General features: G+C 39.0%; 1 protein-coding gene across 6 annotated transcripts in view; it reads left to right on the top strand.

Annotated features, from left to right (window-relative positions):
* LOC127418878 (ankyrin repeat and SAM domain-containing protein 1A) overlaps positions 1 to 18,125 on the top strand; it is a 171,063-nt gene that overhangs the window by 94,926 nt on the left and 58,012 nt on the right. For 4 of the 6 annotated variants that reach the window (XM_051659750.1, XM_051659752.1, XM_051659751.1 and 1 more), the window contains 8 exons: positions 1,333 to 1,434; positions 1,567 to 1,653; positions 2,063 to 2,235; positions 2,832 to 2,894; positions 6,224 to 6,344; positions 6,801 to 6,844; positions 7,123 to 7,222; positions 15,226 to 15,722. In XM_051659750.1, coding sequence (XP_051515710.1) covers positions 1,333 to 1,434; positions 1,567 to 1,653; positions 2,063 to 2,235; positions 2,832 to 2,894; positions 6,224 to 6,344; positions 6,801 to 6,844; positions 7,123 to 7,222; positions 15,226 to 15,722 — 1,187 coding nt within the window. Of the gene's footprint in view, positions 1 to 1,332; positions 1,435 to 1,566; positions 1,654 to 2,062; positions 2,236 to 2,831; positions 2,895 to 6,223; positions 6,345 to 6,800; positions 6,845 to 7,122; positions 7,223 to 14,877; positions 15,001 to 15,225; positions 15,723 to 18,125 lie in introns of those variants that run through there. The other 2 variants (XM_051659749.1, XM_051659753.1) reach the window with 2 other exon arrangements.

The raw sequence follows: 18,125 nt of genomic DNA, 5'->3' as shown, positions 1-18,125 counted from the left end.
GTCCTCTGGTCTGATGGAACAAAAATGGAACTTTTTGGCCATAATGACCATCGTTATGTTTGGAGGAAAAAGGGTGAGGCTTGCAAGCTGAAGAACACCATCCCAACCGTGAAGCATGGGGGTGGCAGCATCATGTTGTGGGGGTGCTTTGCTGCAGGAGGGACTGGTACATTTCACAAAATAGATGGCATCATGAGGAAGGAAAATTATGTGGATATATTGAAGCAACATCTCAAGCCATCAGCCATGAAGTTAAAGCTCAGTCGCAAATGGGTCTTCCAAATGGACAATGACCCCAAGCATACCTCCAAAGTTTTTGGCAAAATGGCTTAAGGACAACAAAGACAAGGTATTGGAGTGGCCATCACAAAGACCTGACCTCAATCTGATCAAGTTCAAGGCAGAACTGAAAAAGCGTGTGCGAGCAAGGAGGCCCACAAACCTGACTCAGTTACACCAGTTCTGTCTGGAGGAATGGGCCAAAATTCCAGCAACTTATTGTGAGAAGCTTGTGGAAGGCTACCCAAAATGTTTGACCCAAGTTAAACAATTTAAAGGCAATGCTACCAAATAATAACTAAGTGTATGTAAACTTCTGACCCACTGGGAATGTGATGAAAGAAATAAAAGCTGAAATAAATCATTCTCTCTACTATTATTCTGACATTTCACATTCTTAAAGTAGTGATCCTAACTGACATAAAACAGGGAATATTTTCTACGATTAAATGTCAGGAATTGTGAAAAACAGAGTTTAAATGTATTTGGCTAAGGTGTATGCAAACTTCTGACTTCAACTGTAAATAAATGTTCATAAAGGGCTTTAAAGTCTGGACCTCCAAGACTTTTGGACAAATTACAGACAAAGTTTTGCTCCTGTGTAATATACAGTATGATCTGTTTGAATTATTATTATTATTTATTTATTTATTTTTTATATTAGGAAATAAACTGGATAATAAGTATAGTAGGCTTGTATAAATAAATAGGTACATCAACTTTTAACAGAAGGTAAGAGAAGACATGCTGTATCGTATGTTGTTGTCAACCGTAAAACAAATATAATGTCACTTGATACATGCCCTTATACTTGAAAAACATGAATAAAAGGGTCCTGGGTCATAAGCAAAACTAGTAGAGGACCACTGGACTGAGCTATTGGTACATTTTGGTAGTGACAAAATGGGAGATTACAATGCTGCTAATGAACCATGATTATCATCTGATAATCTCTGAATAGCCTAATATTTCAGTTGGCCGATATTGGTCTAAAATTCATGCCCTTGGACAGCCAGTATTATAATCATGTTGATGTGTGCGAATGCTCCTCAGGAATTGATGTGAATATCGTGGACAGTAAGAATCTAACAGCGCTGGACACTGTTAGAGATATGCCCTCTCAAAAGAGCCGACAGATTGCCGCGCTTATACAAGGTCAGTGATGAGAGAGTCTTCAGCCTTCCATGATGATTAAACCAGATATCTAATATAACTGAATTTGAGTATCTTTGAGATACTTTTCTCTTCAGGTCAACACATTCACACTTATTTTCCCTCTGTTTGTAGCTCATATGAGTGGCCATCAATCAGACATGAGCCTCCCCCCTCCACCAGTGCCTCCACCTCAAGACAACCTGAGCCCCAAGAGAAAAGGTGAGATGACAACCTGCAGGAAATCGAGACTTCTTTTATTATATATGCACGTAATACTTTTGCTGTTGTCATATTTGGCCATTTCTGTATTTGGGTTGTGAAGATGAATACATTTAAGGATTACTTACAAATGAAAATGTGTTGGAGGCATTTCGCTGCAGTTACCGTACATGCTCTAGCCACATTCGAGCCATGGTGCTCACTGCTCACGCAGGTGTTGTAGGTTTGATTCCTGTCAGCGACGGATCCCAATTCTGTTCTCTGGTCAATCTCTACTGTTTCTCTCTGATAAAGACATAAAAGCTTCATAAAATAAAGGTTTAAGAAGCTTTTAGATTGTGTCAGTGCTCTTGGTATTCTTGGGACAGATGTTTTGCAGATGTTGAAATTATTGCTTTTGTGGTCACAGGAGAAATGGAGCAGCAGGTGAGTGAGTTGATTTCTGGTTTGGCTCCAGCCCCTGTTGAAGAGAGTCCATATGAAGCTCTGTTTGAAGCTTCATCGTGTCACTCGCTCGACAGTCTCGCTAGCGGAAAATCATCGGACAGAGACTCCGGACGACCGGATAGCGAAGCTGGGAAGGTGAGTGTGTACAACAGAAGTGTCATGTTTAACACAGCCTAAGCTGGTTTGCTGGTCTTAGCTGGTCTCCCAGAATGGACAAGCTGACAAGTGCCTAAAGCAAACAGACCAGAGTGACCAGCAGCGAACTTTGGGGGGGGGGGGGGCATTTTGATCTTTAGGGTGGGCAAGTGGTTGACTCTTCGGAGGAGGGTGTCAGAAGGGGGGGGGCACAAGGAAAATCTAGGGGAAATGCCCCCCGCCACCCCCTCCTTGGACCCAGCCATGATGACCAGTTTGGGAGACCAACTAAGACTTGCAAGCCAAGTCTTTTTTTTTCTTTTTTTGTCACCAGGAAATATTAACGTCTTTTTCAAATGCGTCTGTAGAGATGTGTCCAAGAACAGACATGGAGATGGTATTTCAACTATTTTAATATTGTGTGCAATCATAATATTTGGCATAGTCCAGCTTCCTCCACTAGATGGAGACTTTGAATCATTATCTCAAAGGTTCATCCTGGTATTTGCTTTGCACTTAAATCTCATATACTGTTTTTCTATAAGTTTTTAAGTAAATGATCAAACGCTTTATCAACTTGTTTCTGGTCTCTTCAGAAAGAGCAGCATCCTCCTCAGAGTCAGTCTGCTCATGCACAGGAAGAGGATCTCAGCTCTGAGGTAAAATCTCTTGCAAAATGTAAAACATTTTTTTAACCGACTGGAGTGTTCAGGGATGCATTGTTAGGATTTCATTTCACCACAATCATATTAAGCTAGGAGTCCTTCAAAGAATTTACAGTGGTGATTAACCATTTATCATGTTATTTGGCCGAGTATGAAAACATGCCTTTGGAAGAACGGTTCAGTGTTTTACTGGGTCAGATGGATTGAACCTGGTGTTCTCAATTTCTGTTGTCCTTATTGTCCAAATTTGTCAAAAATTGCAATTTATTTATTTTTTACACCTACAAATTGTGTCCAGTCATCACCAGATTTGTTTAGATGTGAACTGTTATTTGGAAGTAGCTCTTATTTGGTTTGTTTTCCCTTAAAAAAAAGTATTGCGACAGAACCATGGTACAAAGATTGTGTCAGATGATAATACTTTGAATGCTGAATTATTACAATGGTGTTTACAAGTTACTGCCATATCAAAAAAAATAAAAAAAAATAAATCATATTATAATGATACAATTTTTTTTTGTCAGTGCTCCCTAATAACTACTAAATTTCTGGATGAAGCACAATGTATTTTTGTGAGTATGTAATGAATAGTCATATGCAGTGTTTGGGCTGGTAAATCTTGTGGTCTGTGGGGTAGAGGCTGTTGAATCTGCCTCTGCTGCTCGCTGACTGCTGTTTCCGCACATCTACCCAAATAAAACAGCATCCACATGAATATTGATGCTGTGAATTACACGAGGGCATCTCTGGAACACACAGCAACCTTTCAGCGTGAAAGACTCCTCCGCCCATGACCAGCATTAAACAAACGGATCTCACAGTGATATCAGAAACAGTTGAAAACCATCTGTTTTCTGAAAACAGAAAGCAGTAACTGTTGTTGTGCGAATGGCCACGTGTGAGCTCCGTTTTCTGGGTGTAATGTTCACAGAGGGGTGCCAAAAGTGAGTTGTTTTCAACTGTACAGGCTGTTAACATTGAAGAGGAATGCATGTTTTATAAACTGGACCCCCCCCAACCCCAAACCTAAACCTAGCCATCAGTGGAGTAAAAATATAATGTTAGAGGGGAAAATGCAACCTCAGAATCGCCCTCGTTACTTATTATGTGAATACGATTGCTTCCTGGTTTCAATGCAGGATCTAAACCCGTGTCTCCCACACTGCTGAAGCAGCATGCTTCCTGTTGGCTACAAGGGAAGGTAAACATGCTTGAGCCGATGCAAAAACGTCTAAGAGGAGATGGTGCTTGTCAGTAAGTCGGCATAATATGGCTGATCGTAGGGTACCAGAGCTCTCAGAAACAACATGCCGACTTCCTAAGTGATCATATCGATTAAAACACTCAATCTCTCTGTGTCTGCGGCTCGCAAATATACTGCAGTAACTGGAGGACATTTTAAAGGTTTTTTTGTTTGTTTTTTAGTTTTTTAAGCTGATTTTAATAAATACAATTGTGTCCAGACAGAATTATTTTGTACTGTATTACAGTATTTCTAATGAGAAGCATCTTATGATTAATTTTCATTAAAAAAACATACACTGGTAACTACTTCAAAGAGTTCTCATCAAAAAATCCTCCATGTGCAGCAATGACAGCTTTCAGATCCTTGGCATTCTAGCTGTCAGTTTGTCCAGATACTCGGGTGACATTTCATCCTGCACTTCCTGTAGCACTTGCCATAGATGTGGCTGTCTTGTCGGGCACTTTTCAAGCACCTTACAGTGTAGCTGATCCCACAAAAGCTAAATGGGGTTAAGATCCAGAACACTCTTTTCCAATTATCTGTTGTCCAATGTCTGTTTCTTTGCCCACTCTAACCTCTTCTTTTTGTTTCAAAAGTGACTTTTTCTTTGCAATTCTTCCCATAAGGCCTGCACCCCTGAGTCTTCTCTTTACTGTTGTACATGAAACTGGTGTTGAGCGGGTAGAATTCAATGAAGCTGTCAGCTGAGGACATGTGAGGCATCTATTTCTCAAACTAGAGACTCTGATGTACTTATCCTCTTGTTTAGTTGTACATCTGTCCTTCCACATCTCTTTCTGTCCTTGTTAGAACCAGTTGTTCTTTGTCTTTGAAGACTGTTGTGTACACCTTTGAATGAAATCTTTTTTTGGCAATTTCAAGCATTGTATAGCCTTCATTCCTCAAAACAATGATTGACTGATGAGTTTCTAGAGAAAGCTGTTTCTTTTTTGCCATTTTTGACCTAATATTGACCTTAAGACATGCCAGTCTATTGCATACTGTGGCAACTCAAAAACAAACACAAAGACAATGTTAAGCTTCATTTAATGAACCAAATAGCTTTCAACTGTGTTTGATATAATGGCAAGTGATATTCTAGTACCAAATTAGCAATTTAGCATGATTACTCAAGGATAAGGTGTGGGAGTGATGGCTGCTGGAAATGGGGTCTGTCTAGATTTGATCAAAAATGACTTTTTTAAAATAGTGATGGTGCTGTTTTTTACATCAGTAATGTCCTGACTATACTCTGTGATAAGCTGAATGCCACTTGGTGAATTAAAGTACCACTTTCCTTCTGAAACAGCAAAATCTGAACATTATTCCAAACTTTTAGCCGCCAGTATGTGTCACAAATACACCATGCAAAATCGGAATGGTACTAAAATAGGCTACATTTACTTTAAACAGAGCTTCATTCCTAAATAGAATTGACACAGCCGAGCTTATATTTCTTAAACCAATTTAAGCTAGTCTTAGCTGGTTTAAAATGGTCTAGCTGATCTCGCAGCTCACAACTGCCTAAAAACCCCTGTTAAACAGGCTACCTAGACCAGCCAGACCAGGATGAGAGATCAATTAAGACCAGCAAACCAGCCTTGGCTGTTTTAAGATTTTTTTTCTCTGCAGGGTTTGATTAGTGACTTAAATAAGAAAAATAAATAGTGTAGAATCAGAAGTATTTCTTAAGTAATTTTTTTTATTTTTATTTTATTTTATTTTTTTACAAAATGTCCAAATGTTAAAACTTTATTTCTATGTTTAAATTAGATTTTGAATCTCAGATTTTAAATGTGGATTAAGACTTTTGAACCCCACTGTATTTAAAAAAAAAAGAAAAAGAAAAAAAAAAAGAAAAAAAAAAAAAGAAAAATGTTCATTCAGTTTTAGCAAAATAACCACAAACTCATGAAGCTTCAGCCAATTAAACTTTGCTCTTTTAAAATCCGCGGTTTATAGAATGGTTATCCATGCATTGTTTTCATGGCGCTTTAGACTGTGAAGCTGTTAATTGCTTTTACCATCAGAGCTTTCAGCATGAACCGAGTTTCTCTTTTTCTCTCTCTCTCTGCAGGCGGTTTACACCAACAGCAGTGTGGATGAACGTGTTGAGCTGCTGGAGGAGGAGGACCACACATATGAACTGTTGCTCACTGCACAGACCAAGATTCCCAACACAACACACAACAAAACAGGTACATACACTCTTACACATTCAAACAGCACTATGGCAGGATGATGTAAGTGTTTTTATTGTTTTGATACTTAAAACAAGCTTTGCAGACAGAGCTGAGACGCCCCTCCCCTGCGTGTATAATACATGGGATAATTTGCATTGGATCCTTTCCAAATAGCAATGACAGTGAATTCTATGCAAATAACAACCAAAAGCATTCTGTTGTGCTAGAATAGACATAGTACATGTAATTTTTGGGAAAGTAATTCATTTAATATAAAATGTGAGGCAAAATTTGAAAGTGAAAGAAATTTGTCCCAAATTTAAAGGATGAGTGTTATTAGAGGTGTTTTCCAATAGAAGCATCACTATTACTATTGCTTAAACCCCTAACTCTAAGTGTTAAACTCAGTTTTGTTGCCTATTATTTTATGGAATTGTATCTTTTATTATAATTTAATGTCTCTGTCTCTAGATGAGGAAGTCTCAGCCAAGTCTTCCAACGGCGTTCTACCTCAGGTGAGTTCTTCACAATGTTTTTTAAGAGTTGTTCTTCATTACTTTACTTTTTTGCAACCTCACATCTGTCACACTGTCTGAACACAGTCTGGTGTGCAATACACAGTTAATGATCATCTGTATGCAGCAAGTGTGTGTGTGTGTGTGTGTGTGCGCATGCGTGCGTGCGTGTGATTTAGATGTTGTACTGTGTGTTTTTGGGTTTGAGGGGTGTTGCAGCTAAGGAAAAGCTGTAGACATCCCTGAAGGTGTGAATATTATTGGTGTTATTGTTACAGCAGAAGACCACCGCACACATTGACCTACGACCTCCATCATCTAACACAAACACACTGCAGCCACCTGCACCTACGTTTAGCACAGGCCAGACGTCTGGAGGTAAGTGTGAGTGTTTGTGTGCATGCTTGGCTATGGTTTGAGGATAACATTGTCTCCTAAAGTGTGCTGAATCTAACATGACCTGCCTTTGGGCACATTTTGAGGGAGTCCTCTTTTGGATATTTTTTTAAAATATTATTTATTTCATTTTGATTGTTGTTTTGTTTTGATTGTATTTATTTATTTATTTTTTTTTGTTTTGATATTTGTTTTGTCTTGTTTAGTTTTGTGTTTCGTTTTGTGTTTTGCATTTTGTTTTTGGTTTGCTAGTTTTTTGTTTAGTAAAAAATGCAAAAGTTTTTTTTTTTAGGGTTCGGGTGTGGGTTAGTTATTCTATAGTAATTCTAATTAGCTTTATATAACAATTGAAGTCTACGGTATGTCTTTATTTATATAGCTAAGCAAATATGTGTTTGTGAATGCTTAAGGAGCTCACTTTACTAATCACATAGTAAACATCAAGAAAATCACAACACACATTCAAGTGAAGGGACACATGTGATGTAACTGCAATAGATACAGTTCAACATACAAAACAAGGCCACATGTCATTCTCTTTTCTCTCTCTCTCTCTCTCTCTCTCTCTCTGTAAATGCTTGCCATCTAATTCTTGTCTTTGAGCTAAGTTAAGACACCCTATAATTATACACCTTGCTTGTTCTTACAGAAAGTTGGTACGATGCAAAAGTAGACACATTTGTTTGTCCCTGAGCATCTGTCCCTGTGTCCCTCTCTGATCCCTCAAAGTCATCCTTCAGAAATCCTTACTAACTTAGAACCATGTTTACTCAGTGTAACATGACTCTAGTTAGCATTACCAGCATAAGAGTCCAAAAGAAATGTCAGCCATACTAGTATAAAGGGAACAGCAGGGGAACTTTGAGCAGGGGTGGTTCTAGGATTTCAGCCTTATGGGGTCTCTCGACTCCTTGTTTAAATATGACATGAGAAGAGTAGTGTGTGTCTGAGGCCGATCTCCTTGCACGCTAGAGAATATTGCCGCTCGCAGCTGTGTCATACTCTGCCACTAAATAAAGGGAGGGATACAATTAAATATGATCAAAGGGGTCATGACATGAGAAATTACATTTTCTTTGACCTATTGACATTTAAGAGTTTATATTACTATAAATCAAATCACTTTATTGTTACTTCGTCCTGTACTCGCGTAATTATGAGTGGAAAACCTGGGTGCATGGTCCACACATTGATGTTACATACATGTCAAGATTGAACAATATGCACAATAAACAAAATTTACAATATAAAAAAAAAAAGTACAAATAATATACAGGTTCTTATTGTGCAAGTTAGTATATTATAATGTGCAAGATTACAAAGAGTTGCAATGTCCAAGTACCTCTCAAAAAAATGCACTTGTTTTAATTTAGTTTTAAACTTGTATTACACTCTACAGAGCTCAAAACTTTAAGGGTGCTGACTGCTGAGTTAATGACATATTTTATGGGGGTCTGAGATGAAAGTCCCTAAATACTGGCTAGAATCGTCTGACTGTGAGTAAATAAATGGCTAGAACAGATGTATAAAGCCTTCAGATTGTAGCACAGTAGAAATTTCCAACTCCAATGCAGTTGTTTTTTTGTAGTCTTGGTGGGTGTGACAAGCATCAGTGGAACTGATATTAAAGCCCCACACTCGCCTCATGTTTCAAAACAAACAGCCAAATGTCTGTTCTCATCTCCTTCACGTTCCTCGACAAGCTCCACAGACTTCAGCTGTCACCTCAACAACCGTACCACGTGCAGCACCTGCCAATTACGCCGCAGGAAACCAGCCTGTCGACACACACCAACACATACAAATGGCTTGAGCCCTGCATTTTTCTCATGTCTGGGGCTCACAGTGGGAGCGTTGCAATCATGTATTGTTAATTTTAGGGAGGGTCTTACCTTGGTGCTTTATAGATGAAGGATTTGAGATGATTTTGTGAGGTTTGTGAATTGCAATCTTTGAAAGATATTACTGGTGCACTCAGTAATTTTTTTCCCCATTAAAAAAGTTTCACTCCTAAAGAAATTAATTGAAATATTGAAACATATGTATAAAATCATGAGCACTCACATGAGATGAGGACTCTAGTCATATCAGTAACCTTATAAAAGCTGTTTTATTCTACATGGGGCAGGGGTGGCCTCTAGGGGGCTGCCGTTTTAAAATCACATGACCAGCTGAATACTACTCGCTAAATCTCAGTAACTGTCTTGTTATTGGACACTTTCACTCTTGGATTAAATTAATCATGTCTGATTGTGAATAGTGAATTTCTACAGTGGTGTCTGTAACTGAAAACTATTGATTTTGAATGATGCTGCATCCACACCACTAGGTGTCACTGTAAGTCCAAGATGACACGAGCAAAAAGTTACTGAGTGCATCTTTAAAGATGAAGTGTGTAACTTTTTCAGTGTTGAAATACTTTCTAAAATCCCAGCTTGATATGCAGATAAATTAGCCATCCATAGTAGAAGTAGACCAATATATTGGTTTTTACAGATATTTTGGAACTATCTGTAATCGGAAAAATCTATGTCAATAGTTTTTTCATCATTTCAAAATAAAAGGCCCTGGTTTGTTTCAGGCATGTCTGTACTTAAAAGTCCGGCGTTATGCACCAAATATTCATTTTCCTGGTTATTATTGGGATTTTGGTTGCACAATACTACATCTGAGATTTGATTGACTTTGGACTCTTTGTCTGTGCACATTATAGTAAGGAAAGAATAAGATGTTTTTTTTTTTTTTTTTTTTTTTAACATTCTATTAATAGATTTTAAAATACTATCGGCCAATTAATCGTTATCAGCCTTTTCCACCACCTTAGTTATTGTATCGGCAAAATCCACTATCGGTCGACCTCTAATTCATTGGTTGATGTTTTTTTCATACTGTAAACGTATTTGGAAACTGTTTGAAAACAATGTTTATTTTTACCATTCCTTTCAGTAGAGCTAGTGGCACAGAAACACACTTCGGCTTAGTTGTTTAAATGAGATGCTTAATAATTACAAAAATACCAAATATTGGTCATTATATTGGCCTCAGCGATATATCGTTTTACAACTACTTGACCACTTGACAAACTATATACTGTTTATACTTCTAAGACACAAGCTTTAAATTATATTACAGTGTCTTGATCACCATTCTTATTACAAGTAGTGGCGAAGTTAATATCACAGAATGTCATGAAACACAGTTGTTATTCAACATACATGCACACACTTGTTATTGCAATGGCTAATTTAAACATACTTCATCACATGCTTGTAGTTACTGGAAATGGACATGTTGTTTCAGTAAACATCTGACTATTACTCTGAGAAATGCTTGCTGTGTGGACTGTTAACTCTAAGGCCTTGGGTTTGGATGAAGAACAGCGCTGACTTCATTTTCTCCTGAGGGTCTTGCTGAATTAAAATGACATCACAGGTTGGGCTTCGGCACATAGTTGCTAATGCAAACACAGATAGAAGGCTTAAGCTGTGTGTGTGTGCGTGTTGGGTGTTCCACTTACTTGAAAAGGATTGGAACTGCAGTTGTAGCCTTGAATGTCTGTATGTGCCTACAAACAAACCCTTTCAACATGCATACAGTCTTACATGGGAAGGAATGGTTAATTCAGTCACCATGCTTCAGATAACAGAGATATTTAGAACACTTACAAGAGCAAAACTCAAAATCTCTGTGCTAACTGTTGCTAAATTGTAGTTTGTCATGAACTAAACATTGAAGCTATGGAAGTACTTGAACTTAAAGGCTTTTAGCTGCGCAAGATCGATTTCAAAATGAGTGAAAACCTATTCTTCGGTCAGTTTTCTCTTTCAGGTCAACTACTGTTATGGCGACCAACAATTAGAAGAGAATCTTGCTGAGCAATGTAAAGTTAGTCAATCTTTTGACATGTCCATAGTAGAGCTGTCGATTTTGTGCATTTATTTAGTGTGATAAATTATATAAATATTAATGTGTTAAAAAAACCAACGCAAATTATCATGCCCCCTAACTGTGCATAAATTCCCTAATAAAGGAATTTTCCCACCATTGGAGCAGTCAAGCTTGAAGTGCGACCTTAATTTTTTTGCAAGTAGCAGTCTGCAGGTGACAGTCAGCGCATTTCCAGCTTCACAGACACTTACCAAGAGCAGGCAGCACAAAATGAACCTCATGCAGCAAGACATCTTCTTGTGTTCAAAAACGGCTGAATGGAGCATGAACAGAAAGCAGGGGTCTCTAATTAATTTGATTCAAAATTAATCGATTGGCAGCCCTAGTCTATAGCTAACTACCTGAATTATGATACAGTACATCCGGTTTAATGGCACACACATTTGAAAGGAAACTCTATCACCCCATTGAGAACTGAGGCTTTTTATGACAATAACACACATTAAGTATGTACAGCTGGACTGTGTGGACTGTCTTTCGATTCAGCATTTGCATCTATGTTCTTGTGTGGAATATGTTTCTGGACTAAGGATTTTTTAAAAGTTTACTGTGCACACAAGCAAGTTTGAAACGGCAAGCATCTGTTCGTGAAGGACGAATAAAAGCCAGATGTGCAGAATCACTGATAGTGTCTGACATAATTGACTTGGTCTCCTTGTCACCAAACACCACAAGCCTCTCATTGCAACACCAGGATATATCAGAGTGCGGAGGCTGTTTGCCCAGTCGCCTGGGTTCTATTCGGGACATGTGGGTCAGACTCAAGCACTGTATACAACAGTAAAATGATCAAAGACAAGTATTCTTCCAAGTTCTTTTTGCACTTGGGAATATAGCGTTTGTGTTCTTTTAGTTCAGTTCAAGGTTCTTCTTCGGCCAGTAAGCATGCAGTCCCCTTATATAGTGTCCGTTCTTGCAATAATGTGCCAGAAACAGACATCAGTACACAAGGAGGCGATCAAGTGAACTTCAAAACTTTTGTCATTAAACAAGTCTAGTTTAGCTGACCTTCATTTGCTCTGCAAGATTCTCTTCAAACCATTGCTCCACCATGACTTGAAAGAGAAAACTGACAGTAGAAGACGACATTTTACAGGAACTACCATTATGACGTTCCTTGTGGCAACGTTGAGAATGCGACTTATTGTTACTTAACACTACATACTTAGTTTTACGTTATGAATTGTGTTCTGACACATTTCGTAACACAGCGGTCAACTATTGTTACTGCCGATTTAAGCTGTTAAAGGTGCAATATGTAACAATTTTCATGTAATATTCGCCTTTGTTTTTCCAATGTGTGAACGGCTTGTAACGAAACTTAAAAAATGAGCCCTTCCCGGACTTTCTAGGTTGCCTATTAAAGCCTGTAGACTGATTTTCATGCCCGAGTTTCATGCCTGATTTTCATTTTCTCCCGAGAGCCTTGCCTCAGTGCTTCTCTTCCGCTATTCAACAGCGACAACAAACTGCAACACTAGGTAACGTTATCTTAGAGATGGAATCCAGCAAACGTCTGGTTCCCAGCACAACACCGACTCCTACACAAACTCAGTAAGCCAAAAAATAAAATAAAAAAATGTATCTACTGAATCCCGTCTGGCTAAGCGGGAACGTGATCGTGGTCGAGCGAAAACTAGAGTGAACATCGGCATGGCATTTGATTCCTGGAGGGAACTTCGTTCGGTTTTGGGGATCAAAACCGACCCTGAATTGGTGTTCTTCTTATTGGACAGGTAAGCTTACATAACTGCAAAGCATGTGAAGTATAGTGCCATAAGGATTGATCTGTGTCATTTTAGCTAACTTGATCTTGCCTGCACAGTAACTGTCATAAACAATGCTAATATGTAATTATTCAGCAAGGTAAACTACAATAACACATTAAATGAATGCTAGACAATGTTCAAGATAATGCACAAAGACCCATTCATTAGTGTAACGTAACTTTGTTTTAGCCCTGTTCCAGCACTGGAGAGTCAAGTATAATATACAGTCTCAAAGTTTGTAGTAAAACAATCATAACTGTGTAATTTTAATTATGCTACCTCATCTGTCAGCATGATGCCGGTGAATCACATTGTCTCTTTGTACGTTACGTCATTGTTTTGGCCGATGCTTGCATCCCTATGGAGTGTGTCCACGAGCACGAGCAACAAGTAGCTGGCTGCAGTTCACTTAACGGCCACAAGTGACATTAATAACAAGTATTTCTGAATCTTACATACTGCACCTTTAATTTAGAGTGATTCGTTTTTAAATACGCAATTAATCATACCATTTTATGCCAGTTCACACTACCCCAGCAAACGCCAACAGACACCAATACTTCCAACATTCTAAAGTTGGCTGTTGTATTTAGAATGTTGAGAAACAAAACTGTCGTGCTAACACTGATCCAACAAACACCAACAAACTTGCGTCTTTGCGTGTAGTTGTTCGCCTTTGAAGATGACTGGCCAGGATGCACGATTTAATATACATTTTATGTACAATTGATTAAATATGTTCAGCATGTAGTGACACTAGGCTATAGCCTGTTCAACACAACTACATTTTAAAAATGTTTTGGGTTTGCTGGGAACTTATTCATTGGGCAATCAAGCACCCGAAAAAAATGTAGGGAAAGTTAATATTTTATATTATTACAGATATAAGTTAATAGTATTGCAGTTCTGCAGAAACTGCAATCATATTTTGAGAAATAAAGGATCTGTGTTTTTCATGTGAGTGAAAAGAGCGCTTCAGCACAAATTAATCTCCGTCAGTGTCTTACCTAATTGTACATATTCCCTCACGTGTGTCATTCACACAAACTGCTGAACCCAACACTGACATAAAATTGTTTTCTTTAGAAAGGAACGGAATTCTTTAACAAGTTTGCAACATAAATTGATTATTCATGATTGACTGTGTTTCTCCTGCTCCGTCAGTGCAGGTGCGGTCGCTCGCATTCATTTTCTGTGAATTGACTGTGAAGCTTACCTCATTGTCATGGCAACGGTTCGCGATGAAGTCAGATTACGTCAGAGTTTGTTGGAAAATCATACCACACTGCTCAAACATTCCAAGACCCATCAAACACTGATTAAACATGTTGAATCGGTGAAAACAGACGCCAATGAACGCCAACAAATGCCAAAAGGGTGCTCACACTTATCCGACAAAACCCAACAAGTGTTTGATGTTGGTGTTTGTTGGCATTTGTTAGGGCAGTGTGAATTGGCCTTTTCACCGTGCATAAATTCCTTAATAAGAAATTTTCCTTCCATCGGAACAATTCAAGTACCACCTCAATGTTTTTGGGAGTAGTAATCAGCATGGGGCAGTCAGCGCAACTCCAGCTTTACAGACACACTTACTGAGAGCACTTTCCGAAAGGCAATGTTGTTGTAAAAAATACTTGAGTAACTAGAAGTGTTTGCATTCAACGTACTTGCATAGAACATGTTTCCTAGAAATTGCAATCATATCTGTGGTACCCTAGGAAAAGGATTTTTTGTAATCACAAAGCAAGGTATTCATCTTTAAAAGACACAGAACATGTGACAGAATGGTGTGTGTTTTCTTGGCCAGTCATCTCTGTGGTATCCTGTTTCAAGCATGTCACTCATAATGAAGAGAATCCTGGAAGCAAGCCTTATAAAGCTCTCTGCTTGTTAGCAATGTGATCGAGCAAGTGAGAGAGAAAGACAGGGAGAGAGAGAGAGAGGGAATAAAACAAGCTAGTCACAAACAAATCTCTATGGAGAAATGTCAACTGCTCATAGGCTGGGCTTTGAATTTTCTAACTCGGGAACTTCTGTGAATCGGTGAGCTTGTCCCTCTGTTGCTAATTTCTTTTCTTTCTGTTTGTCTTTTACCTGTCTGTCTTTCTCACATCTACACCCTTCTCTTTCTCCAGTTTGAAAATAAAAACAGATCTGTTTCAGAGACAGTGGACAGTCAGTAGTGTGGGCGGTTTCATGTTAGCCAGACTAGATATCCCTGCCCAGTCTGTCTGTAAATCTCCCTCACTCTTTCCTCTGTTCTCTCAGAGAGCTCATCGCACAGTCAGGATATAAGCGGCAACGTCCCTGAGCAGTTCACTGGTCTGCTTCACGGTTCGTCACCGGTGGTCGACTGTCGGGAGGAAGCTTTCAGACTGCCGTCTTCTGCAGTGAAGTCCACTGAGGGTGCCAACACTTCGACATCCAAAAGCTCCGCCCCTCTTCCCCATCCCACCTCAGCCACCATGGAAGCTGTTCTTCAGCACAACGACCCCAACGCTATCTACGCCACAGTTCACAAAGAGCCACGGGACTCGACTAAACACAGCTCGCCAGCTCGTGATTCAGCGTCGCCGAGGAGGATGCCTCCCCCAGGTGATCTCAAGCTAGCTCGGAGTCTTTCAAAATCCGACTCGGACCTTCTCGTGTCCCCGCCCGGCGAGGAAGAGACTGGGTTGGGTGGACGAAGTGAGTCTGTGTCCAACTGCAGCACTGCCAAGAGGAGTCTAGAAAAATCACCTTCGTTCACATCAGAATGGGACGAGGTAAGAGCTCGCCCTTGTGGCATGGATGTACTATCCTTCTTACATGCTGACACAACAATAAGTAAATAATAATTTCATTTGCAAGTGATCTAAACAGATCTATTTCAGTTCAGAAGCTGTTAGTAACAACTATTTATAATATATGATAAATGGTGACCTTTTCAATCTGTCATTCCTTGTCCCATTGCTCATTACACAGTGACTTAGAGGTCTTGTCTATCCAGAAAATCAAAATATATTTATATTTACATTTATTTACGGATATTTACATTTACCGTTTACTGTGCCATCCAAAAATGATATTAATGTTGTCAAACTGTATATCAGCTTCGAGATTTGATCAGTTTTACTGTTGGAATATTTCAGCACCATTATAATTTATGACAGGAGCAAAAATGACAACATTCAGAAGCAATACTGGAATTCACACCTACATTATGAAATATTGAGCAACAGATTAATTCAGTGCGTAACACATGAACATGTCCATTGTTTACATTGTAGAGTAATTGTGCATAAACATTCTCCACCACATAACACACCCCAAGCAGCAATTCTGTTGTAAAACTATACAAGATTTATTCTCTTATGAAAAAAATTAGTCTGCCTTAAGACTTGTGGCTGTGAGTCCATATACACCGATCAGCCACAACATTTAAACCACCTGCCTAATATTGTGTAGGTCCCCCTTGTGCCTCCAAAACAGCGCCAACCCGCATCTCAAAATAAACAGCACCAAGATGCACCTCACTGATCTCTGCCTGCATCACCTCGGTCTAATGATGGACAACACTCTTATAATTGAATACATAGACTATCAATTAACTGCCAACAAAACCCTTCATCAGCAAACTAACAAAGGACAATGCATCTATGTGAACTTCTGCAGTTAATCCAGGATGAACTTCAAAGACATTAATCATTAATTTTACAGTTAACACTTACTTAGTTTAATAATTTTAAACCATGACTTGCACGATACATAATTAAGTAATACTGGCAATATATTCATGATGTTGGCCAGAAGGGAACTGGCACCCACAGTGAGCCTGGTTTCTCCCAAGGTTATTTTTCTCCATTAACCAATATCTTATGGAGGTTTGTGTTCCTTGCCACAGTCGCCTTCGGCTTGCTCACAGGGTTTCTATTCTAAATACAATTATTATTTAATTAATTCTTTTTAAATACTATTCAAAATCATATTTAATCAAACTACACAATGATGACTCTAAGACTTTATAGATATTACAGTTTCATTTTCTTTTAATGCACGATTTTCTGTAAAGCTGCTTTGAAATTATGTGTGTTGTGAAAGGTGCTATACAAATAAAAATGACTTGACTTCAGAATAGCATTCTGAGATGCTATTCTTCTCACCACAATTGTACAGAGCAGTTATCTGAGTTACTGTAGACTTTGTCAGCTCGAACCAGTCTGGCCATTCTCTATTGACCTCTCTCATTAACAAGGCATTTCCGTCCACAGAACTGCTGCTCACTGGATGTTTTTTGTTTTTGGCACCATTCGAAGTAATTCTGGAGACTGTTGTGCGTGAAAATCCCGAGAGATCAGCAGTTACAGAAATACTCAAACCAGCCCATCTGGCACCAACAATCATGCCACAGTCGAATTCACTGAGATCAAATTTTCCCCCATTCTGATGGTTGATGTGAACATTAACTGAATCTCCTGACTTGTATCTGCATCAGTTGGGCAGTGGTGGCTCAGCGGTTAAGGCTCTGGGTTACTGATCAGAAGGTCATGGGTTCAAGCCACAGCACCGCCAAGATGCCACTGTTGGGCCCTTGAGCAAGACCCCTGACCCTATCTGCTCCAGGGGCGCCGTATCATGACTGACCCTGCACTCTGACCCCAGCTTAGCTGGGATATGTGGAAAAAAAGAATTTCACTGTATATGTGCAAATGTATAATGTGTGATAAGTAAATATAATTATAATTATTAATTATAATTATAATTATGATTTTATGCACTACACTGCTGCCACACGATTGGCTTATTAGATAATCGCATGGATGATTGTTGGTGCCAGATGGGCTGGTTTGAGTATTTCTGTAACGGCTGATCTCCTGGGATTTTCATGCACAACCATCTCAAGAATTTACTCAAAATGGTCCCAAAAACATCCAGTGAGCGGCAGTTCTGCAGATGGAAACGCCTTCTTGATGAGAGATGTCAACAGAGAATGGCCAGACTGGTTCAAACTGACAAAGTCTACGGTAACTCAGATAACCGCTCTGTACAATTGTGGTGAGAAGAGTATCATCTCAGAATGCTATTCTGAGATGCGGGTTGGCGCTGTTTTGTCGGCACGAGGGGGACCTACACAATATTAGGAAGGTGGTTTTAATGTTGTGGCTGGTCGGTGTGTACATATATTCTTT

This window comes from Myxocyprinus asiaticus, chromosome 28 (genome assembly GCF_019703515.2).
Source record: "Myxocyprinus asiaticus isolate MX2 ecotype Aquarium Trade chromosome 28, UBuf_Myxa_2, whole genome shotgun sequence".
In the NCBI taxonomy this organism is placed as follows: Eukaryota; Metazoa; Chordata; class Actinopteri; order Cypriniformes; family Catostomidae; genus Myxocyprinus; species Myxocyprinus asiaticus.
The sequence above is the reverse complement of the archived record's forward strand: the minus strand, read 5'-3'. Positions and strand labels throughout refer to the sequence as shown.